The 21,430-nt window shown below is 38.9% G+C and overlaps 1 protein-coding gene across 2 annotated transcripts in view; it reads left to right on the top strand.

The window, feature by feature from the left end:
• Positions 1 to 21,430, top strand: part of VCL (vinculin) — a 112,962-nt gene that overhangs the window by 53,642 nt on the left and 37,890 nt on the right. For both annotated transcript variants that reach the window (XM_079794323.1, XM_079794322.1), the window contains exons 3-6: positions 13,937 to 14,087; positions 14,264 to 14,372; positions 16,273 to 16,395; positions 17,897 to 18,057. In XM_079794323.1, the coding sequence (XP_079650449.1) occupies positions 13,937 to 14,087; positions 14,264 to 14,372; positions 16,273 to 16,395; positions 17,897 to 18,057 (544 nt within the window). The remainder of the gene's footprint in view (positions 1 to 13,936; positions 14,088 to 14,263; positions 14,373 to 16,272; positions 16,396 to 17,896; positions 18,058 to 21,430) is intronic.

The following is a 21,430-nucleotide window of genomic DNA, read 5'->3' as shown; positions in this document are numbered from 1 at the left end:
ACAACAAAATAGAAAGGAACTCAAGGGGCAAGAAAACGCACATTTATTGAGTAAATATCAGTGGGCCAGGTATTTATATATTTTCATTTTTGCATGCTATTCTGAGAACACCAACTTAAAGGTATTAATATGTTACATTTTACAGATAAGAAAACTGAGATTTGACAAACTTTAACTCACCCAAAGTTGCTCAGCTTGTAAGTGGCAGGACATGTTTCTTATTGGTGGTCCCCTGGCTTCCAAGTCCATGTTCTTTCCACAGTCTGACCTTTTAAGAAGTTCTGTAGACCACCCCTCTCTCTGCAGGCAGTACTAACTTTATACCTAGAGGATAACCATTTATACTTTCCCTAAGTATTTCCAAAGAAGGAATATTACAGATATACTTAGTGATGTACTGCAGTGTCTTGCAACTCTTAAGCTGTAAAGAAGTTAAAATCATAACATTAAAAATTAAAAAATATCTTGATTTGAGAGAGAGAGAGAGAGCAAGAGGAACATTGATGTGTTGTTCCACTCATTTATGCATTCATTGGTTGCTCGTATGTGCCCGGACTGGGGATTGAACCCACAATCTTGGCGTATTAGGACAATGCTCTGACCAACTAAGCTACCTGGCTGGGGCCCAAAGTCATATTTTATTTTTTTAAATGATGGGGTTTTTCTTTTTTGAAAAAAATGTATTTTTATTGATTTCAGAGAGGAAGGGAGAAGGAGAGAGAGATAGTAACATCAATGATGAGAGAGAATCTCCTGCACAGCCCTACTGGGAATGATTGAGCCCAGGCATGTGCCTTGACCGGAAATCGAACCATAACCTCCTGGTCCATAGGTCGATGCTCAACTGCTGAGCCATACCATCCAGGCCAAAGTCATAACATTTTAAAGTGAAAAGGGATTATAGAGACTATTTAACCCAACTGTTTATTTTATAGATGAACTAGGGGCCCAGTGCACAAATTCGTGCACCTTGAAAGGAACTGTGGGGCCACGAGGCTGCGAAGGGCGCAGGGGCTGATCTTGGCCCATCCTCCGTGTGCCCGCCCCGCCCCTCCTGCCATGGCCCCTGGTCCCCTGTCTGCCGGCAGCCCCGCTCCTGCTGCCACCGCTCCCACGCACTGGCGGCACAGGCCCTGCTCGCACCTGCTGATGGCGCGGAGTCATTGGGGCCGGCTCCATCAGCAGGTGTGAGTGGTGGCTGCTTCCCCGATCGCCCCTCAGGAGCAGGGATCAGGACTGGCGCCGGGTGCCGGCAGCAGGTGTGAGCAGCGGCTCTGGTGCTGGCTGTGGGTGCGAGTGGGGCCAGTGCCAGCAGTGAGTGCAAGTGGCGGCTCTGGCGCCGGCAACGGGTGTGAGCGGGGCCATCGCCAGCAGTAGGTGTGAGAGGCGGCTGCCGGCCCTGATCACCCCTCAAGAGCAGGGGGAGCTGGAGAAGCCCTGAGGGGCGATCAGGGCCGGCAGCCGCTGCTTGCACCCTCTGATGGCGCCAAGTGATCGGGGCCGGCAGCAGGTGCAAGCGGTAGCTCTGGTGCCGGCAGCGGGTGCAAGCGCTGGGCGGGACTGCAGTGCATGGGAGAAAAAAATTTTCAGTAATCACCAGAGGCTCACCCCGATGACAGCGACCAGCTCACCTGCTCCACCATCCTGCCATGGCCGACGCCCGCCATGTTCTGTGCTCTGCTGCTTGCTGCTGATGCCCGCCATGTTCCATGCGCGTCTCCTGGTGGTCAGCGCACATCATAGCAACAGGTTGTTCAGTTGTTTGGTTGTTCTGCTGTTCAGTCTATTTGCATATCTAGATTGAGGTCATTGCTGCCCCAACTTTACCCTGCAAAAATGAAGAGACACTAAAATTAAACCATAAGTATTTCTTTAATTATTACCTTGACATAGGTCCAGTCCCAAATTAAGAAGTTATCAAGATTTAAATTTATTTCACATCTATTGAAAATCTTTATTGTTCTTTCCTTTGTAGAAGCAACAAACAAACAAAACCAAAACTTGTAAAATTAGCTCAATTTCTTGGATACTTTTTATGAGGTGGGTATTTTGCATTGTGTTATTTTATCTACTTTATCTTGGAGATGAGGAAGCTAAGACTCAGAGAAGCTTAGTAATTTGTTAAAAGTTACGCAGTACATAAATGACAGATGTAGGATTCAAACCCTGAACTATCTGACTCCCAGGTTGGGGCTCATTCCAGTTGCTAAGACTTTTTTTCACCCTTTATTATGAGAATCTCTTCTTATAACATAACCAGAGGCCTGGTGCATGAAATTCGTGCACTTGGGGGGTGGGGGGATCCCTCAACCCAGCCTGTGCCCTTTTGCAATCTGGGAGCCCTTGGGGGATGTCTGACTGACTGCTTAGCATTGCTGTGGAGGCGGGAGAGGCTCCTGCCACAGCCGCTGTGCTCTCCAGCCCAGCTTCTGGGCTTCTGGCTGAGCGGTGCTCCCCCTGTGGGAGTGCACTGACCACCAGGGGGCAGCTACTGTGTTGCACATCTTCCCCCTGGTGGTCAGTGTGCTCATAGAGACCAGTCATTCCCCCGTTTGGTCAATTTGCATATTAGCCTGTTATTATATAGGATAGTTATTGTGAGGCTTAAATGAGTGAGATAATGTACTAAAGTATCTGAAAAATTTTTTGTGTGTGATTATTAGATTCCTTCCTTAGCTTTGCAGTCTTTTTTTCTCAATCATTTTCTTCATATAAACTCAGTTTCTTTATAAAGATTTTCTCAGAAAAATTTTCCCTAATTTATTGTCTCCTATGGTAAGACCTTTTTTTTTTTTTTAAAAAAAAAACACAACAAACAGAATTGTTTATTTTTATTTACTGCTCTTTCTGTATCTATTGAGCTGCTCATGCAGTTTTTATCCATCTTACTCTGTAAGATCATCCCTGATCTACTTCATGAATATAGATTTTTCTGATCTTTGAATTTCTAGGGTAAACCCTACTTGGTTGTGATTTAAAATAAAACTACAGTGCTAAATCCAATATGCTAATTTTTAAAAGGATTTTGCTTCTTTGTTCATGAGGGATCTTGCTCAATAATTTTCTTTTGTTCTGTTCTTACTCAGTTTTGGTATCAAGGTTATTTTGGCCTCATAAAATAAGGTATTTTGAAACAGTTTATATAAGATAAAGATTATCTGTTCTTATAAGTTTGGAACACTTGTATCTAAACTCTCTAGGTCTGGTGTCTTTTGGAGGAAGGAATTTGATTCAGTTTCCTTTAATCATCTAATATAAAGATTTTAAATGAATTTTGAGTCAACTTTTATACTTTTCTAGAAAGTTATCCATTCTATTTATCCTTTTGCTTCAGTGTTATTTATTCCTGCCTTTTTTCTTATTATTACTCTTTTAGAGATTTATGTTTTATTACTTTCTACCAAAGGTCTATTTTATTAAATCTTTCTCTCATATTTATTAGTTTCTTAAGATTATTACTTGACTAGAGGCCTTGACTAAGATTATTACTTGACTAGAAATTTGGGCTCTTCGGGGGTGGAGGAGTCCCTCAGCCCAGCCTGCACCCTCGCGCAGTCCGGGAGCCCTTGGGGGATGTCCAACTGAGTGGGCCTAAGCCATCAGTCGGACATCCTTAGCACTGCCGTGGAGGCAGGAGAGGCTCCCGCCACAGCCGCTGCGCTCACCAGCCATGAGCCCGGCTTCTGGCTGAGCAGCGCTCCCCCTGTGGGAGTTCACTCACCACCAGGGGGCAGCTCCTGCATTGAGCGTCTGCCCCCTGGTGGTCAGTGCGCGGCCTGGTGACCAGTTGTTCTGCTGTTTGGTCAATTTGCATATTGGCCTTTTATTATATAGGATATTTCCATATTTCAAGCTTTATGTTCAGTCTTTCTTGTTTTAAAATAAATGCATTTTAGCCCTAGCTGGTTTGGCTCAGTGGATAGAGCATTGGCCTGTGGATTGAAGGGTCCCAGGTTTGATTCCGGTCAAGGTTACATGCCCAAGTGGCGGGCTTGGTCCCCAGTTGGGGGCATGCAGGAGGCAGCCGATCAATGATTCTCTCTCATCATTGATGTTTGTATCTCTCTCTCTCCCTCTCCCTTCCTCTCTGAAATCAATAAAAATATATTTTTAAAAAACATATATTTTAGGGTCTTAATTTTGCTCTGAATCCTACATGTTTGGAAACAGCTATAAGTAATTTAATAGTTGTTCAGCCCTAAATATTTTTTAATTTTGATTGCAAATTCCTCTTTAACCATATGCATTATTTAGGAGTGTGTTATAAAGATTTCAAAATTCTTTTTTACTATCTTTTTATTGTTATACTTCTAATTTAATTGCATTGTGTTCAAAAGGCAATAGTTGGCATAAGAGCAACTCTTGGAAATTATTTTGCAACATAATAAGTGGTCCATTGTGATAAGTGTTCTATATGTGCTTGAAAAGAACGTGAATTCTCTTTTGCTTTTGGGTTTAGGGTTCTTTTAATATCAATTAGGTCAACATATAAATATTACTTATCAAGATTTTATAGACTTACCATTTTGTCTGTTTGAACTCTTAGTTTATGATTGATATATATTGAAGTCTATAATAATTGTAGATTTGTAATTTTTTCATGTAATTTTCCGTTTTAAACATATTTCAAAGCAATATTATTAAGTGGTTTTAAGTTTGTGATTTTCCTGGATCCTAAATTGTGTTAATTATTTTGTTGTTTATTATTCTTTTTTTAGAATGACTGACTGTTGATTGATGTTAGCTTACTTGTATCTCCAGATTTTTTTTTTTTAATCCACATCCTAGTTTTTGGATGTGGTTTTTCTTTATAAGCAAAATATCCTTTGTAAGCAAAAATATTCTCTCATTTCACTTCATTTTGTGTTTAGGTATTTACACCTCTAACTCATTCATTACATTCTGTTGTAGAACAGTGATTGTCAATTTTTTTCAGCAATTTTTATAAAGACCTTCAAATAATAATAATAATAGTGAGTTTTTTATTAGTTGATTAAGAATGTTTAAGAACAAAAGATACAATGAATTTGTAATGTTTTAAAATAAATTTTTATTTTTATTAAGCACAGCAGCATCAACATACATTTGAAAAGTACTGGCATCTGTAAAACATGCTTGCTTATACGCTCCTCTGCTCCTGCTATAATAATCCTAGCATGAGGTGAAGGGAAGACTATAGTTGCCAATGGACGTGTAGGTAGCAGAGTTCTTGATTGAACCTTCTTCCTTCACAGATGCCAGATTTGAACAGGAGCTGAAGGAAGTAGGAACAAAGACTAGGACTAGTTATTAAGGATTTGAAGGATTCAAAGATCGTGACTCATACTCTACCTTTCAAATAAGCTGCCTACTGAGACTTGAGGAGCCTATAGCTTTGGGCAGCAGTGACACTTTAAACTCTCTCCTTCCCAGCATGCTATTACCTTTAGTTAACTCTTGGCTCTGGCGGAATCTTGTTTTGTTTCACTGGCTGCATAATCTTCTAATGTCACCTGAAATAAAGCATTTAGTGAGCCTGTATTGTTTGTGTTTGTTTTAGGTTTGTGATCTCAAATGGACATGTCCTAGCATTGTCCTTAAAGGGTTTTGACTGTTTTCAGTATGAGTCATTGTGGTTTTTAATTTGGGGTTTGAAGAAGCAGAGTCCTATAGTATCACCAAGTTAGGACAGGGTAAGAAATTATTTGTGGATGAGGCCTGTAGGATCTTAAATCTAGGAACATGCAGTTGGAACAGCGCGTTTTGGTGTTATCACAGTGTACACATGGAGTTGGTGCTTTGCACTTTCTACTTGAACTAGATTAAAGTGGGTCATTGTACTCTGTGTTCCTGACTCCCTCCTAAAGACTGTCACTGCTGTGGCCTTCGCTCAGGTTTCATAGAATGACTAATGGCTGAGGATCCTTGACCTTTTTCAAAATGGCAACATCAGGAGCAAAGCACATTGACCAGTGCTGGGATCCCACAGGGTGAATTTACTTTTGCTATTTTAAAGTAAAATTTGTGCCAAAAGGCAAGTGTATAAAAAAAACCCACTTTATTTGTACATATCTCTCTAGTCTTTTGACATCTTCACATATATTGTTTTTATTATTTTTTAATCCCATGTATAAACACAATAAGATCTGAGGATGGATTGCACTCTGTGTTCCGGTACTTCCCATGGAGGCAGGACTTCTGTTAGAGGGAAACTGGAAAGCAGTTGCTGATGTCGGAAATTTCACTGGAGCTCATTCCTCAGGTTAACAATTTAAATACTTAAATACTTAGTGAAGGGGGAATTTTTGAGGCCTCAGGAGTCATTTTCACTTATCAGACCTTTGGCTGATGGTAGATTCTAAATATGGGATGGTAGATTCTAAATAAAGGGCAGGTTTGAAGGCCTGCCCTTCCCCTCATCCCCTGGCCTCTCTCAGGCATAATATTTAGGTAGGGCCTGGACTTTAATAAAGTCATAGAGAAAAAGAGTGTCTTGAAAGAAGATGTTTATATTATGCAATTAAAATGATTAAATGTAAACACTTATACACACCATATTTATGACCCTGTTTTGGCACTTCATTTTTTTAAAGATATGTTTTTATTGATTTCAGAGAGATGAAGGGAAAGGAAAGAGAGATAGAAACATCAATGATGAGGGAGAATCATTGATCGGCTGCCTCCTGCACTCCCCCTACTAGGGAGTGAGCCCACATCCTGGGCATGTGCCCTGACTGGTAATTAAACCATGACCTCCTGGTTCATGGGTTGATGCTCAACCATTGAGCAACACACAGACACCCCTTTCCCCCTGAGAATTATCAATCCACTCCCATTCTATGCCCCTGATTCTATTATATTTACCAGTTTATTCTGTTCCTCAAATTTTTAATTCGCTTGACTTTTAGATTCACCTGTTGATAGATAGGTATTTGTTGCTCATAATTTTTATCTTTACTTTTTTCTTTTTTCCCCTCTTTTTAAAGAATACCTTTCAGCATTTCATATAATACTGGTTTGATGGTGATGAACTCTTTTAGCTTTTTCTTATCTGTGAAGCTCTTTATCTGCCCTTCAATTCTGAATGATAACTTTGCTGGGTAGAGTAATCTTGGTTGTAGGTTCTTGCTATTCATCACTTTGAATATTTCTTGCCACTCCCATCTGGCCTGCATAGTTTCTGTTGAGAAATCAGCTGACAATCGTATGGGTGCTCCCTTGTAGGTAACTAACTGTTTTTCTCTTCCTGCTTGTAAGATTCTCTCTTTGTCTTTTGCCCATGGCATTTTAATTATGATGTGTCTTGGTGTGGTCCTCTTTGGATTCCTCTTGTTTGGGGTTCTGTGCGCTTCCTGGACTTGTAAGTCTATTTCTTTCACCAGGTGGGGGAAGTTTTCGGTCATTATTTCTTCAAATAGGTTTTCAGTGTCTTGCTCTCTCTCTTCTGGCACCCCCATAATTCTGATGTTGGTACGCTTGAAGTTGTCCCAGAGGCTTCTTACACTATCTTCAACTTTCTGGATTCTCTTCTCTTCTTGCTTCTCCGGAGGAGTGTCCTTTGCCTCTTTGTATTCCAAATCTTTGGCTTGATTCTTGCGTTCTTCTAGTCTGCTGTTGGGTCTCTGTATAATATTTTTTATTTCAATCAGTGTATGTTTAATTTCTAGTTGGTCCTTTTTCATATCCTTGAGGGTCTCATTAAATTTATCGGCCTTTTCTAGGAAATTCTTGGAAAACCTTATAACCGTGGTTTTGAACTCTATGTCCAGTCATTTGTTCTCCTCCATTTCTTTCGTTTGTGATCTGTTTCCTTGTCTCCTCATTTTCGCTGCTTCCCTGAGTTGGTAGGGTGGCTTTGTGTGCTAGGTGTCCTATATGGTTCAATGGGTCAGCCTCCCAGCAGTTACCTGAGGTGGACGCTCTTGGTGCGCCCCTTTGTTGACTGTGTGTACAGCCTTGTTGTAGTTAAGTCTTGATTGTTGTTGGTGTCACTGGGAGGAATTGACCTCCAGGCCAATTGGCTGTGAGGACCCACTGTGTCTATAATGGAAGAATTGCTGTGCTGGAGACACGTTTATGGGGCAGGACTTGTTCCAGTAGGGCTTTGGTGCTCACTGAGTCTGCCTCTTGAATGTGTCCCTTATGAGAGTAGTTGAAATCTGGTGTTGTCTCACACAGACGACTAGATACACTAGTTTCTGGATCTCCAATGGGGTGCAGGTCAGCTACTGTCTGAGCCCACCCAGCAGGAGCTATAGCAAGAACTACAGTTTTCTCCTCTTTGCTTGGGATTTGGTGGTTTTGGAGCAGTCTGACTGGAGCTGCAGTTTATTTGGTTAAGCTGCCACAGGGCAGGCCATTTATATGCAAAAGCTGCTATGTGGAGCCTGGGCGGGTTTGTAGATTGAGCGGGGCGGGGTCTCAGGGCGTCACTAGGCTAGGGCGTGGCAAACAGTGATGGCTGCCAGCCAGCCTTCTCTGCCTTTCTGCGTTTCCAAGTCCCCGCGTCCCGCGCTCCAGCGCAGTAAACAATGATTGCTGGGCGCACCTCTGCAAAAAAGTCACCCTCACTTTCCGACCTGATGGCCGACAGTCCCCGTAGGCGTCTGGGTCCCCCGGGTGTCCCCAGAAACTGGCTTTTAGAGTGATCGGGAGCTTGTCTCCCTTCGGGTTGAAAAAAAGTCGCGCGCCCAGTCACCTGACACCAGCCCGATTCGCGTGCCTCCGTACCTCAGCTTTTCAGCGTTTGTGCTCCTTTCTCTTTCTTTCTAGTTGTAAAACTTCCACTCAGCCAGCTTTCCTGTGGTTCTGGGTGATAGACGTTCTGTCTTTTAGTTGTAGTTTTGAAATTGTTGTGCGAGGTGGCAGTTTAGATGTTTACCTTTGCCGCCATCTTGGTTTCTCTCCTCGGCAGTTCATTTTTAAATATGATGGGCTTTGCAAACATGTAAGTGGTCTGGGCTTCTCTTGATCTCTGAGAGACCCTGCCCAGATGGGAAGGGAAGTCTCAACAAGGTTATGTGCTCAATATGTCAGATGAACAAATATATGAAAGGATTAAGCTAAATGAATTTAAAATTAGCAACTTACTAGTATTTCTGGATGCAGTCTAGAAGAATGTTTAAAAATGACTTGTGGCGGCCTGGCTGGCGTGGCTCAGTGGTTGAGCACTGACCTACAAACCAGGAAGTCACAGTTGGATTCCTGGTCAGGCCATATGCCCAGGTTGCAGGCTCGATCCCCAGTGTGGGGCGTGCAGGAGGTGGCCGATCAATGATTCTCTCTCATCATTGATGTTTCTCTCTCTTCCTCTCTGAAATCAGTACAAATATATTAAAAAAAAAAAAAAAAAAAAAAAAAAGACCTGGCTACTTCTTCTGACGGTCTCCTTTTAAAATAAAATGACTTGTGGCAATCAATCTTTATCATCTCTGGATTTGTTTCCCCCTTATTTTTCTTAAATAAAAAAATTCAGTATAAGGTTGTTTTTTGATTAGGGATCATTGAAGTCAAATGAAACTGAATTTGGAATCTTTACATCTCTTAAACTGTATCAAGTTATATCATGTGGTAATTCTTGGAAGAATGGATTAAATGAGTGAACATATTTCAGGTCCCATGAGGCTGTCTTTGATTCTCTAAACCATAAGAATTTTCTATTAATTTAGGTTGAAGACTCAAAGGCAGAGGGAAGCCTTAACCTGTTAGTTGATGGATTTAAAGTATCACTGTTATTAATATATAGTCAAGATATATAGTTATTTAGGAAACAGATCTTAGCCCTGCTGTCAGTCTCTAAAATGATTTAAAAAATTCGGATTTGTGTTAAAAAGTAGAATATCACTTTAAGAAGCGAGACAGCTTTAGTGTTTATATAAAATCTCATTTTCCACAGACAACACAGACTCCTTCCTGTTTCTGACTACTGGTTAGTCATGGTGGGATTTGTTTGGCTTTTATGAATGCCATTAAATTTTAATGTACAGATCAGATGTCTTATTATAGGAAAAAAATGGTGCAGTGTCTGTTTTGGCCCTATCATTTTACCATACAAGGGAACTATTAGAGGAGAATCAAATTGATTCCCGCAAAGCTTTCATCTTTCTTTGTTGTTTCCTTTCTCTATGATGACTACTTATTTTTTGTTTTTCCCCAAATTTGAAACACGTATGCAGTAACTGGATCCTTACAAATAGATGTAGTGCAACAGTTGCATTCTATGATGCTTAGGTTTGCTATAATTTCATCAAGATTCCTGTTACCTGGAAATAAAATCAAGTTTGTTACTTTTTAAAGTTAATTTCTCTGGGCCAGGTGATTTCATGATTGCCTGTAATTGTTGAAAATTCGCTCATTCATTTAAATATTTATTGAGCACTTATTATGTGTCAGGCATTGTAGTCTATGAACACATTAACGAACAAGATAGACAAGGTCCTTGCCCTGCTGAACTTATAGTCTTGTGGGAGATAGTGAAAATTAAACTGAGAGGGTATGATATGTCTCGTGAGAGCACATATGAGAGGTACTCATAGATTTAGGATCGGTTCCTCAAGTAAGAGGCTTTTAAAAGTGGAGTCTAAAAGAACAAGTAGGGGTTAGTCAAGTAAAAGAGGGGAGAGAGAGGTGTTTCAGTTAGAGGGAATGGCTATAAAAAACCTTGAAGCAACAGGTAAGTAAGTGCTCTACAACTAGTGGTCTTTAATGAGTGGTTGGCTATTCTTAAAGGACTTTTGAAATGCTTCTCTGGAATATTTTAAAGTTTTCATTTAAACATTTTTAAATCATAACTTTAGTTGCAAAACATATATTTTTTGCCATGTTGTATAGTATATACATGTATTAAAAATGTTTTCATATAAATTTCACTCATTAATTTATGGAAAACATCTGCCATAATCATTGTCAAAGCCAGTCCTCATTGGCTAAGTAGAATGCCAAACCAAATTTACTTTTTTAAACTTTATTTTTTAAAAAGCTCTTGCTTCAGTCAGTTATCTTTTAAAGATATTTATAGAGTAAGGAAAAAAAGTATTTTTCTATTTACCCACATAATTACCACTTTGTGCTCTTTTTTTTTTCTTTCTGTAAATCCAAATTTCCATCTGGCATACTTTTTCTTCTTCCTGAAGGACTTCCTTTAACATTTCTTATAGTTCAAGTCTGCTAGTGATGAATTCTTTCAGCTTTTGTATATCTGAAAAAGTTTTTATTTCACGTTAAATTTTGAAATATATTTTCTTTGGGTATAGATTTTGACAGATTTCTTTTTTCTTTGAGTACTTTGCTCCACTCTCTTCTGGCTTGCATTATTTCCAAAGAGAAGTTTTTGTTATTCTTATCTTCATTACTTAATGCAGCAATTTTCAAACTATTTTTTTTTTTATCTCTTGGCACACATAAATTAATTACTAAAACTCTGTGGCACACCAAAAAAGATGTATTTTATTTTTGCTGATCGGACAAAAAAATAGGTATAATTTTGATTCACACCAGATGGCAGTTGTGTTGGTTGTTGTCATTTCTTTAATTTGACAACTTAAGGGAAAAGAGGTCAGTGCCCCTGACTAAATAGTCAGGTATTGCAAGTTTTAAAAATTCTTGTTGGCACACCAGTGTGCTGCAGCATATTGGTTGAAAATCTCTGACTTAATGGGCACAGAGTGTTTTTCTGAGGTGATGAAAGCGTTTTGACACAAGAGAGAGGTGGTGGTAATTCAACATTGTGAATACACTAAATGCCACTTAATTGTATCCTTTAAAACGACAAATTATGTGTCATGTGAATTTCACCTCAAATTAAAAAAACTATATTGAGATTCTATTTTGGTCTTGCATATTGATGAAGATACATTGTTTTTATTACACGCTATGTTATTGAGACTGTGCGGAAACAGGCACTCTAATCCACTGTGGTAGGAATGTAAATTAATAACTTCTGTGGATGACAATATGGCATTTGTCAAAACTAAAATGTCTATACTTTTGACTTAGTGATTCTATTTCTATACTGTCTACTACAGATCTATATATTTAAAAATGATATGTATTCAAGGTGATTCATTGCAGTAGGCTAATAAATTATGGGCTAGTTATGTAGTTGTATAAAAGAATGAGGAGGCTTTTTATGTATTTTTATAAGAACATGTCCACTGCAGAGAATTTGTGTAGTATGATACTGTTTGTGTAATAAAGGTGGAAGCCTATATTTTTGTTTCTGTGTGCATAAGGTATCTTTTTTTGAAGAATACAGAGAAAGCTCATAATATTGGTTGCAAGTAGATGGAATTAGAATGTCTAGGAGATTAAATAGTGAAGGGAAGATTTTTCACTGTATGCCCTTTTATTTTTATATATGTGTTTGTGTTATGTATGTGAACATACCTATTATATATTTTAAAATTACTAACATTTTTAATTTAAAAATGAAAGAGGAACAGTAAACAACCAGTTCTCTCTAAGAGTGATTTAAAATAAAAGCCACCTCAATTCACTGATCTTTATTACGTACTCTCTCATGGCTCTAAGGTTTGTGACTTAGCTTAGTAAAGTATGCATCTTGAGAGTTAGAATAGTGTTTTTTGTATCTTTAATATGCATACCTATAGAGTCCATAGCTCAATGCTTTTTATGTAGTTGAAATTCATGTGTTGGTTTAATTTATTATTTTTATACTTGTGGAATTTTACATGATTTCATTTGATCCTCAGGATAACCCTGTGAGTGGCCTTTTATTTGCATGTCACATTTTCTATGTTTTCAAATAAGAATGTATAATTTTGACTAAATATTTTAATTTTAAGAGATTTGTTCCATATTTTTTTAAGTTGTAAAATGATAACATAATGGGGTTATTGGATGTGAGATTAGAAGAGATGATCTGTCAGGTTCTTTTCAACTCTGAATGGATGGGTGAATGAATGAATACATTTTAGTAGTACAAGAGGGTCAAGTAGAATAGTTGGTTTATGCATTTTGGGTTCTTCTCTTAAATGAACCCCTGTCCATCCCCCCAAAAAAACATGCTACATTTGGCTCATCAGATCATCTATATTATTAAGCTATATTAATATTAATCTATTAAAAACTGGTTCAGTTATTAATGCCAATGACATTTTATTTTTTAAATATATTTTTATTGATTTCATAGAGGGCAAGAGAGGGAGAAAGAGATAGAAGCATCAATAATGAAAGAGAATCATTGATTGGCTGCCTCCTGCATGCCCCCTACTGGGATTAAGTTCGCAACCCTGGCATGTGTTCTTAACCGGAATCAAACCTGGGACCCTTTAGTCCACAGGCTGACGCTCTATCCAGTGAGTCAAACCAGCTAGGGCAATGACATTTTAATTAACAACATAGTTTTTGAGAACTGTTTTCAAACAGCCCAGTAGATTTGTCAAACAAATCCATATAGCTAGATGAATGAGAAATGTATGCATCACCTCATAATTTTTCTTTGTGTTTTCTCCTATTTCTTTGCTTTTCTGAATATTAAATTTCACTTAACACAGTGCTTTGAAAATTTTTTTAAAGATGATAAATCTGAAACTGTTGTCAAGGATTTCAGTTCTTGGTGTAGTGTCTTTTAATGGCAGTGTGCATAGGTGAGGAGTAAGGAAACAAAGGAGATACAGAGATACAGCAACCTGAAGTAAAAGGTCTGAAACATTTTCTCATCATTTTTTGTTGCCAGGAAATATCAAAGAACAAGGCTTAATTAGTATAGTGAACAATGAATGAATGATTGTGCTGCACTTAATGTATATGTAAGCAAAAAACTTCTATTATAAGATAGTCTTGGCTATTTTTTAGGTGGAAAAAATGTGAATTTATATCCATTTACATTCTTTGTATTTACATGTGATATTCTTCTGCTTCATTTTGCCAGTGATATTCTTTCTATTTGCATGTGATATTCTTCTGCTTCATTCTAACTCCCTATTCATTCCCACAGGGTTGAAAATGCTTGCACCAAGCTTGTCCAGGCATCCCAGATGCTTCAGTCAGACCCTTACTCAGTGCCTGCTCGAGATTACCTAATTGATGGGTCGAGGGGCATCCTCTCCGGCACATCGGACCTGCTCCTCACCTTCGATGAGGCTGAGGTAGGCAATCTGAGGCCCATGTAGATCTCTTTCAGACAGAAGCCTCGCCTCAAAGATAATAATGGAGGATTGATGATTGTTTAGAATGAGAAAATATTGAATAGCTACACATCTGAACTGCTGTTGTTTTCTACTTAATTGTTCACTCAGTTGACTACTCTGAAATATATTTCCAGGTTCGTAAAATTATTAGAGTTTGCAAAGGAATTTTGGAATATCTTACAGTGGCAGAGGTGGTAGAAACTATGGAAGATTTGGTCACTTACACAAAGAACCTTGGACCAGGTTAGTCATATTCAATTTTTATATTAACATTTTTATGGCTTGTCCATGTTTGATCAAGAGGAAAAGGCACTCCACCCTATTTTTTGGCAGAAGATAGGTAATGATGCATTAGGCTTTTAGGTGTCTGTACTTGGTTGTTGGAGCTAATGCTACGCTTCTATTGAGTAGATATCATTGTCTCTGAACGCTGAATCTGCTTTCTACAAATCCTGGCCCTGTGTAATGAATTAAACTAGACATTGCAGATGTTGCTGGAGAATGTAGGAAATACTTTTCTACGGCTGTAATGCTTAAGGCCACCCTGAACCCTGACCTCTCAATTCCACACTACACAGCCTTCCTTCACTGTCTGCCAGCTGGCCTGAAGCTCTTTATGACCTCTTAGCTTGCTCATTAGCCCGCCTACTATTATGGATTCATGCCCTAGCCCAGGAATGCATAATGTAATCAGACCTAGAAGGAGAGAAGAGCTACTGTGGCTAAATCTCATTCTGAAATGACTGTTTAGTCATCTGAGAATTGAATATTCAAAATACATGAACAGATACCAGCTTTTGATGTTTTAGACATATAACATGAACTTGAAGGTTCTTGGAGTGTGAATGAGACCAAAGACAAGACACATCTGATGTTTAACTTGTCAGTATTAAAGATCATATACTACCTTATAAAATTCTTGCATCTTATGTTAAATGATTTTCAAATTTGATTTTAGGGAGAGAGGAAGAGAGAGGGAGAGGGGAGGAAGAGAGAGAAACATTGATGTGAGAGTAAAACATCGATGGGCTGCCTCCTGCACTTACCTGGGATTGAGCCCACAACCCGGGCATGTGTCCTGACTGGGAATCAAACTGGCAACCTTTAGGTGTACAAGACGATACCCAACCAACTGAGCCACACTGGCCAGGGCTGTTAAATGATTTTTAACTAGCAGTATTTTCATGAGGTTCCGGTGCAGTCATTCTGAGAGCTTATGGCAGTTAAAAATTTCTCTGAACCATCACTGAAAAGATCACCAGGAGATGGCTTTAGTCCTCTTTTAACTTTCTCATAGTACTGGAAAAAGGTTTTATTTCTTCAAATGAAATCTTATGCAGAATCCCAACATATAAAAGACAAAAATGGAGCCACTCTGGATGAAGAAGGGACTACCCCATCTTTTCCACCCCACCGTTCCCATTTTCCTTGGTACCCCTTAAAAAGCTGTAAAACTATTTAAGAAATCTTGAGAACATCTTGAAAAATCAAAGCTTAGAGTCACATCACCTTCGAATAATACCCGAAGTCAACAGATAGTGCTAGCAGGCTGATTCCAAAACACCAGATGCTTTCAAACGCTGTCATCACTAATATTATTTTTATAATATTTGTATTTCTAGTTATAAAAGTAGTACATTCTTATTTTGGACAAATTGGAAAGTACAGTAAAACATAAAGATGAAAACAAAACACATTATTATAATTCTTTAGATTTTTTTCAGTCACTAGATTCTTAGTACCAGGCTCCATAAGATTCTTACCTACATGGACACATTGGGCAGATACTAGTACATGTGGTAAAACCTGCATCCATGGTAGCCAGGCAAACTGGTGACTTTATTTTTTACAAATATGTATTTATTCACTTGAATACCTTTTTATACTTGTGAATATATTTATGCCAAACGTGAAAATTATGTCACATTTAGTTTTACATTTAATAAGTTATTTTTAATGAAAAACATAAAGTTGCATTAATTTAGAACTGTCTTAAAAATTCTCTACATAAATGCTAGCGTTCAGCGGTAGTGTCTGTTGTTTAAATAAGTGAGCTTTCATAGTAATTCATAGTGGACTTAGGCTCAGAAAGCCAGACTCTGGGTTGTTTCACTACTCACCCTGCTTATTCCTTATGCCCCAGGAATGACTAAAATGGCCAAGATGATTGACGAGAGGCAGCAGGAACTGACGCACCAGGAGCACCGAGTGATGCTGGTGAACTCAATGAACACCGTGAAAGAGTTGCTGCCAGTTCTCATTTCAGGTATTTTCTGCCTATACTTTATCTTATGGGGGAAAAATTTAACATGTTCTAGACTCTGATGTTTGTTTTCTTTTGCTGCTTATTTGCATGTCCTTCTGCTTGGGTAAGAATGAGACCCGAGGGGTTGGGTATTACCTGAAGGCTGCAGCTGATTATTCATCTTCTCCAATGCTCTTCTTTTCTTCCTTGTTTGAAACTGCCCTTTCTGTTGCCTAGTTCTGTTCTTCTGAAGCTCTTTTTCTGGGAGGTGGAATCTCCTCTAGAAACTCTAGTCTTGGATATTTGGATTTTGACATCTTTATTTGTATTACAATAAAGCAACTAGGAGATGGATTGGATATTATAGAGTACTACAGAATATGATAAGGAAGTAAACCCAGAGCCTTTTCATTGTTGGTTAACACAGGTTTTTTGTTTTGTTTTTAATGGAAAGAATTTAACTTTTCTTTACATTATAGAGCTGGTGGTCTATGCCACCTGGGGCCCCCTTCCCATTGGGCCGAGTCCAGAAATGCAACATGGGGACTGTTCTCTAAACTAGCAACAGGGAGCTGCACTCTCAAGCTGCTAGTATGTAGCAGGCGCCTCACGGTTATGTAAGTTATCTTAGTCAGGTTGTGGGTTAGTTAGTGTAACTCTCAGAGAGCAGCTTTATTTAAAATTTTTTTGTGAGGCATGCCACTGTGACCCCGGGCTACTGCCTTCCTGCTTTGGCATTTCAAGTAGAAGCCAAAAAGGAGATGCGAGTGTAAGCATTCAGAAAGCCCTTACATGGACTAGAAAACAAACCTTTGTAATTAGAGTCTTCTAATCTCCATGGAAATATGTTTTTGAGGCCAATAACTGTTCGATGTGGCAGAAAGGTTGTTGGGAAGAGGATTTCTAAGCTGGGAAACTCAATAAAGTGTTGATTAGTCTTTGTTTTTACAATTTTAATTATTTTATGGGAGGAAATTCTTTTTCTCCACTGCTTCATATTATTATTATTTCTTCTTCTTCTTCTTCTTCTTCTTCTTCTTCGCTGTTGGGGGTTAGAAAGTCTCTGCTACATGTTGAGAGAAATCCTGGAAGATAAATTGAACATGTTGGGTACTCCCATTAGGATTGGGGGCAGCAGCATTCTCTGGTTACAGTTTTAAGTAACTGTTTTCATCTTGTCCCATTAAGTTTGTGTTAGCTAGGGACAGTGTTAGGGCTGGGATGCCAGCTGATTAGAAGGATATTGGGTATTTTGTGATTGTAGGTCATCAGCATATGCATGTTAAATTAGTTCCCTGATCATGTTGTGCTGATGGTTTGTACCTTCAGTTTTCATTACAGTAAAAGTTGTGATATTGGAACTTTATTGGCAGATTTGCAGTGTTTGTTCTCCTCCCCCCCCCCCCCTTTTTTTTTTGGGTAAGATCTTAGAAGCCCAAAACATGTGTTCAAGGTGTGGAACATTTTGTGTGAATATTGTACAGCAAAATTCAATTCCAACCTTAGTTGTTTATTTTCACAGCTATGAAGATTTTTGTAACAACTAAAAACTCAAAAAGCCAAGGAATAGAAGAAGCTTTGAAAAATCGCATCTATACTGTAGAAAAGATGAGTGCCGAAATTAATGAGATCATTCGTGTACTACAACTCACTTCTTGGGATGAAGATGCCTGGGCCAGCAAGGTAAGTTTTATTGGAGGAGAAATGAGCAAAAGCCAAATTCTCCCCTCCTGGGGGTTTGATTGTCTCACATTTTATCTTGTAATGATGTGTACCATAAGACTACTCAGATATTATGAAAGTAATTTCTTCTTCCCTTTTGTCTCATGGGTTACTTGCTGCTTTTGTAAATTCCCTTTGTTCCTCGATAGAACAATCAATAGGAATGTGGGGTGAATGTTGGCTGAAGGCTGAAATGTGTTGCTTAGCCTAATCCCTTTTTTCAGGCTAGAGTCCCAGGGATTAGGTTGGTGGAGGAATTCTGGTGTGGTGTGTGCTCCCCGGGGTGGGAGCCCTGCCTTTTATGTGGGCGGTTGTTGCTAGGTAACGACGAGACTTAATATATCTATGACTGGTTTTTATGGAAAACTTTTCCTAAACCAACCTTTGACCCAGAGAAATCTACAGAGAAAACTTGGGCATTTCTAGGTGTGTGCCTTCATCATTCCATTTTTCCTCAGGAAAGCTTAATTAAAATATTAGTTTTCACATTTGTCAGTTAGTATGAGGGGTCCCTTCACTCTTTAGAATTTAGTCTAGAATTTCTTCTTGGACTCCAAAAGGGTTGGTGGGTTCCCTCCAGAGGCGAGCAGCAGTAGATTTGTGTGGCTGCTGCTCTGGTCTGCTTCTCCCTAACCAGTGAGTATTTTGAGGGAACAGAAATACTTGGGTTTACACTTTCCTTGTAGGAACCCAAGAAACACACTGTCTCCAGCACCCAGCTTACCCACGTGTGACCCAGATGTAGTCTCCAGGGCCATCTAGCGGGCTGGTAGCCCACTAAGAGGGGATTTTGTAGTATGACTTCCATTTGGTGCTCAGTGGGGCTATTTGTCCTCAGGTCACCTATGAGGTAAGGTCAAAACTGGGGCCTCAAACTAGAAAGTGGATCTAAATATGCAGAAGAAACTAGTCAGCTTATCTGAGTTATGGATTTGTTAATAGAGGCACGAAGTTCTTGAACAAGTTCTAAGACTGTATTTTAAATCTGTATGGTAAAATCATTTTACTTTTACTTAATTTTGTTTTTGCGTATTTGACAGCTTTCACTTCCCTGTTATGACTTCTTTATGCATCTTTTTTGTTTTCTTGTTTGTTTTATTCTTTTTTCTCACGTTTAGAAGGTAAGCTTTTTGTTGCCCTCTAGTTTTCTTTCTTTTTTTTTTTCCCACTTAAAAGAGAAAAAGCATGTCTGAGGGTGTTTGTGCTGTGTGCCATGCCTTATTCTGTGTGCCGGTGTGTAACACTGTGCTCGAATATGCGTCAGATTGTGACTTAATATGGGACTCAAGGCTGTGCTGGGCAGACTGACTCGAGCTCATCTTGAGCAATGTCTTTGGGGAAAGCAAAAGAAAACACTGAAGGCTTGTGTTTTAGTGAGTGCTTTCATTCTTGGAGAACTGTTCTGGTGTAGTCATTCCCACTGACTTCATTTGAAGGGCAGGTTTCCCCATGTAGCTGGGTGACCCCTACGTTACCTGTGGACCCTGATCTTAGGAAACTTCCAGCTGATGTCATCTCTATCATCAGTCTCCTTTGCAGGCTCTGGAATTTTGCTTTTGGAGATGTGCCATTATGGTGTCAAGCCATAATGAAAATGGGTAGGCTAGAGAGTTTAGATGGAGCATCTGTCCTTCACAATAATCCTCATCTTCAAAATCAAAAGGAGAAAAGTAAGGTGTATCTAAAGTTTTTCCTGACTTCAGTCCATGGCTCACTGCATGTTCTGCTGTCTGATCTTTGAATCAGCCATCATTCTCCATGACCTCGCGGTCCCATAACCTAATCACTTTCCTTATTCTCTCGACTTTGCTTCCAGCAGATGAGAAATAGTAAAAAGGAGGAGCAGGAATTGCAGCCTTAATGCTTATCTGTTTTCAGAGGGGAAGAGCCATCCATCATTTAGTAAATAAGTGTTACTGAGCTTTATTTTGTGCGAGTGTTGAGAGCTACTTCTTAAAAAAAAAAAAAAGTGGTCAGTTGAGTGTTTCAGGATGAGGATTAGACACTTAGGGGGATGGGATATACAAGGGCAACGGACCTGGGGTCCACTGTGTACAGTCTTGTAGCTGCCTCAGTTTTATGCTGCTCTGGAAGGAACCAGGCTGTTTAGATGCTGCAAAACCAGCAGACTGAAAGAAAATAAATAAAATTAGTTCAGCCTAAAGGAGCCCAAGTACATAATGACATCAGAATGAGCAATAAATGTTTATTTGTAATTTCATTTTGTCTTTGTTATACATTTACCTGGTTCAAAAAGCAAAATGCTATAAAATGATATATATGACAAATCTCACTCCTAACCCCATTCCCATCCACCCTACCTCCTCTTTCCCCCTAAGAGTAATCATTTTTATTAGTTACAAGAGTACTTAGGAAAAAGAAATTTTACCTTGAAAATGGAAGTTGGTAACTTGGGTTTTAGGTATGTTTCCGTTTAGTAGCATTATGCATCTTACATTGCTCTGCTGTAGGCAGTGGATTAATCAGACCTATTGTCTGTCAGTGACCCCTGGCTTCCCATTCTGTTTAATACATATGGCATCTTTTACCTCCTCTCGCCCCTACCAATAAAGAATTAACTTTGTCTTACCATACTTGTTTCATGCTTCCCTATTGGTGCAGCTTTCTCCTGGAAAGTGATGGTTCCTCTAGAAAAGTGGGGGAAGAAAGTAAGTGGAAAAAATTCTTGGTAAAAGTACATCTTGCTGAATAAGTTAAGATTTTAAAGAGGCAATGCAATAGCTGATCATTTTACTTCCATACCTACATTAAAAATGCCGATTTACAAACTTAAAAATACTAGACTTTAAATACTTAATTTTATTTTTGTTTTTATTTTTAAAAATTGTGTTTTTATTGGCTTTAGAGAGAGAGAGAAAGGGAGAGGGAGAGAGAGAGAAACATCAATGAGATACATTGATCAGCTGCCTCTTACATGTCCCCCATTGGGGATCAATCCTGCAACCTGGGCATGTGCCCTGACTGGGAATTGAACTGGAGACCTCTTGGTGCATGGGACGATGCTCAACCAACTGAGCCACATCGGCAAGGGCAAAATACTTCATTTTATTTTGAGAATAAAAATTTCCCCTCTTTAAATCAACAACCATCTGATAAGTGATCATTAAAGATTAGTTTAGCATTTTTCCAGGGAATACATTATGAAACAAAAGAATTTATGAGTTAAACAATTCTAATCCAACCCCTTTAGCAATCTATATATATGTTTTTGTATTTTTATTACTTGTATCTTGATGCTTGCTGAGAATCAAGAGGAAATGAGAACAAATTTTAAAACCTTTTTATTGCTAAGAATTTTTGAACCCACATAGGT

This window comes from Cnephaeus nilssonii, assembly GCF_951640355.1.
Source record: "Cnephaeus nilssonii genome assembly, chromosome: 16".
NCBI lineage: Eukaryota > Metazoa > Chordata > Mammalia > Chiroptera > Vespertilionidae > Cnephaeus > Cnephaeus nilssonii.
Note: the sequence above shows the minus strand (reverse complement) of the source record. Positions and strands in the feature narration are given on the sequence as shown.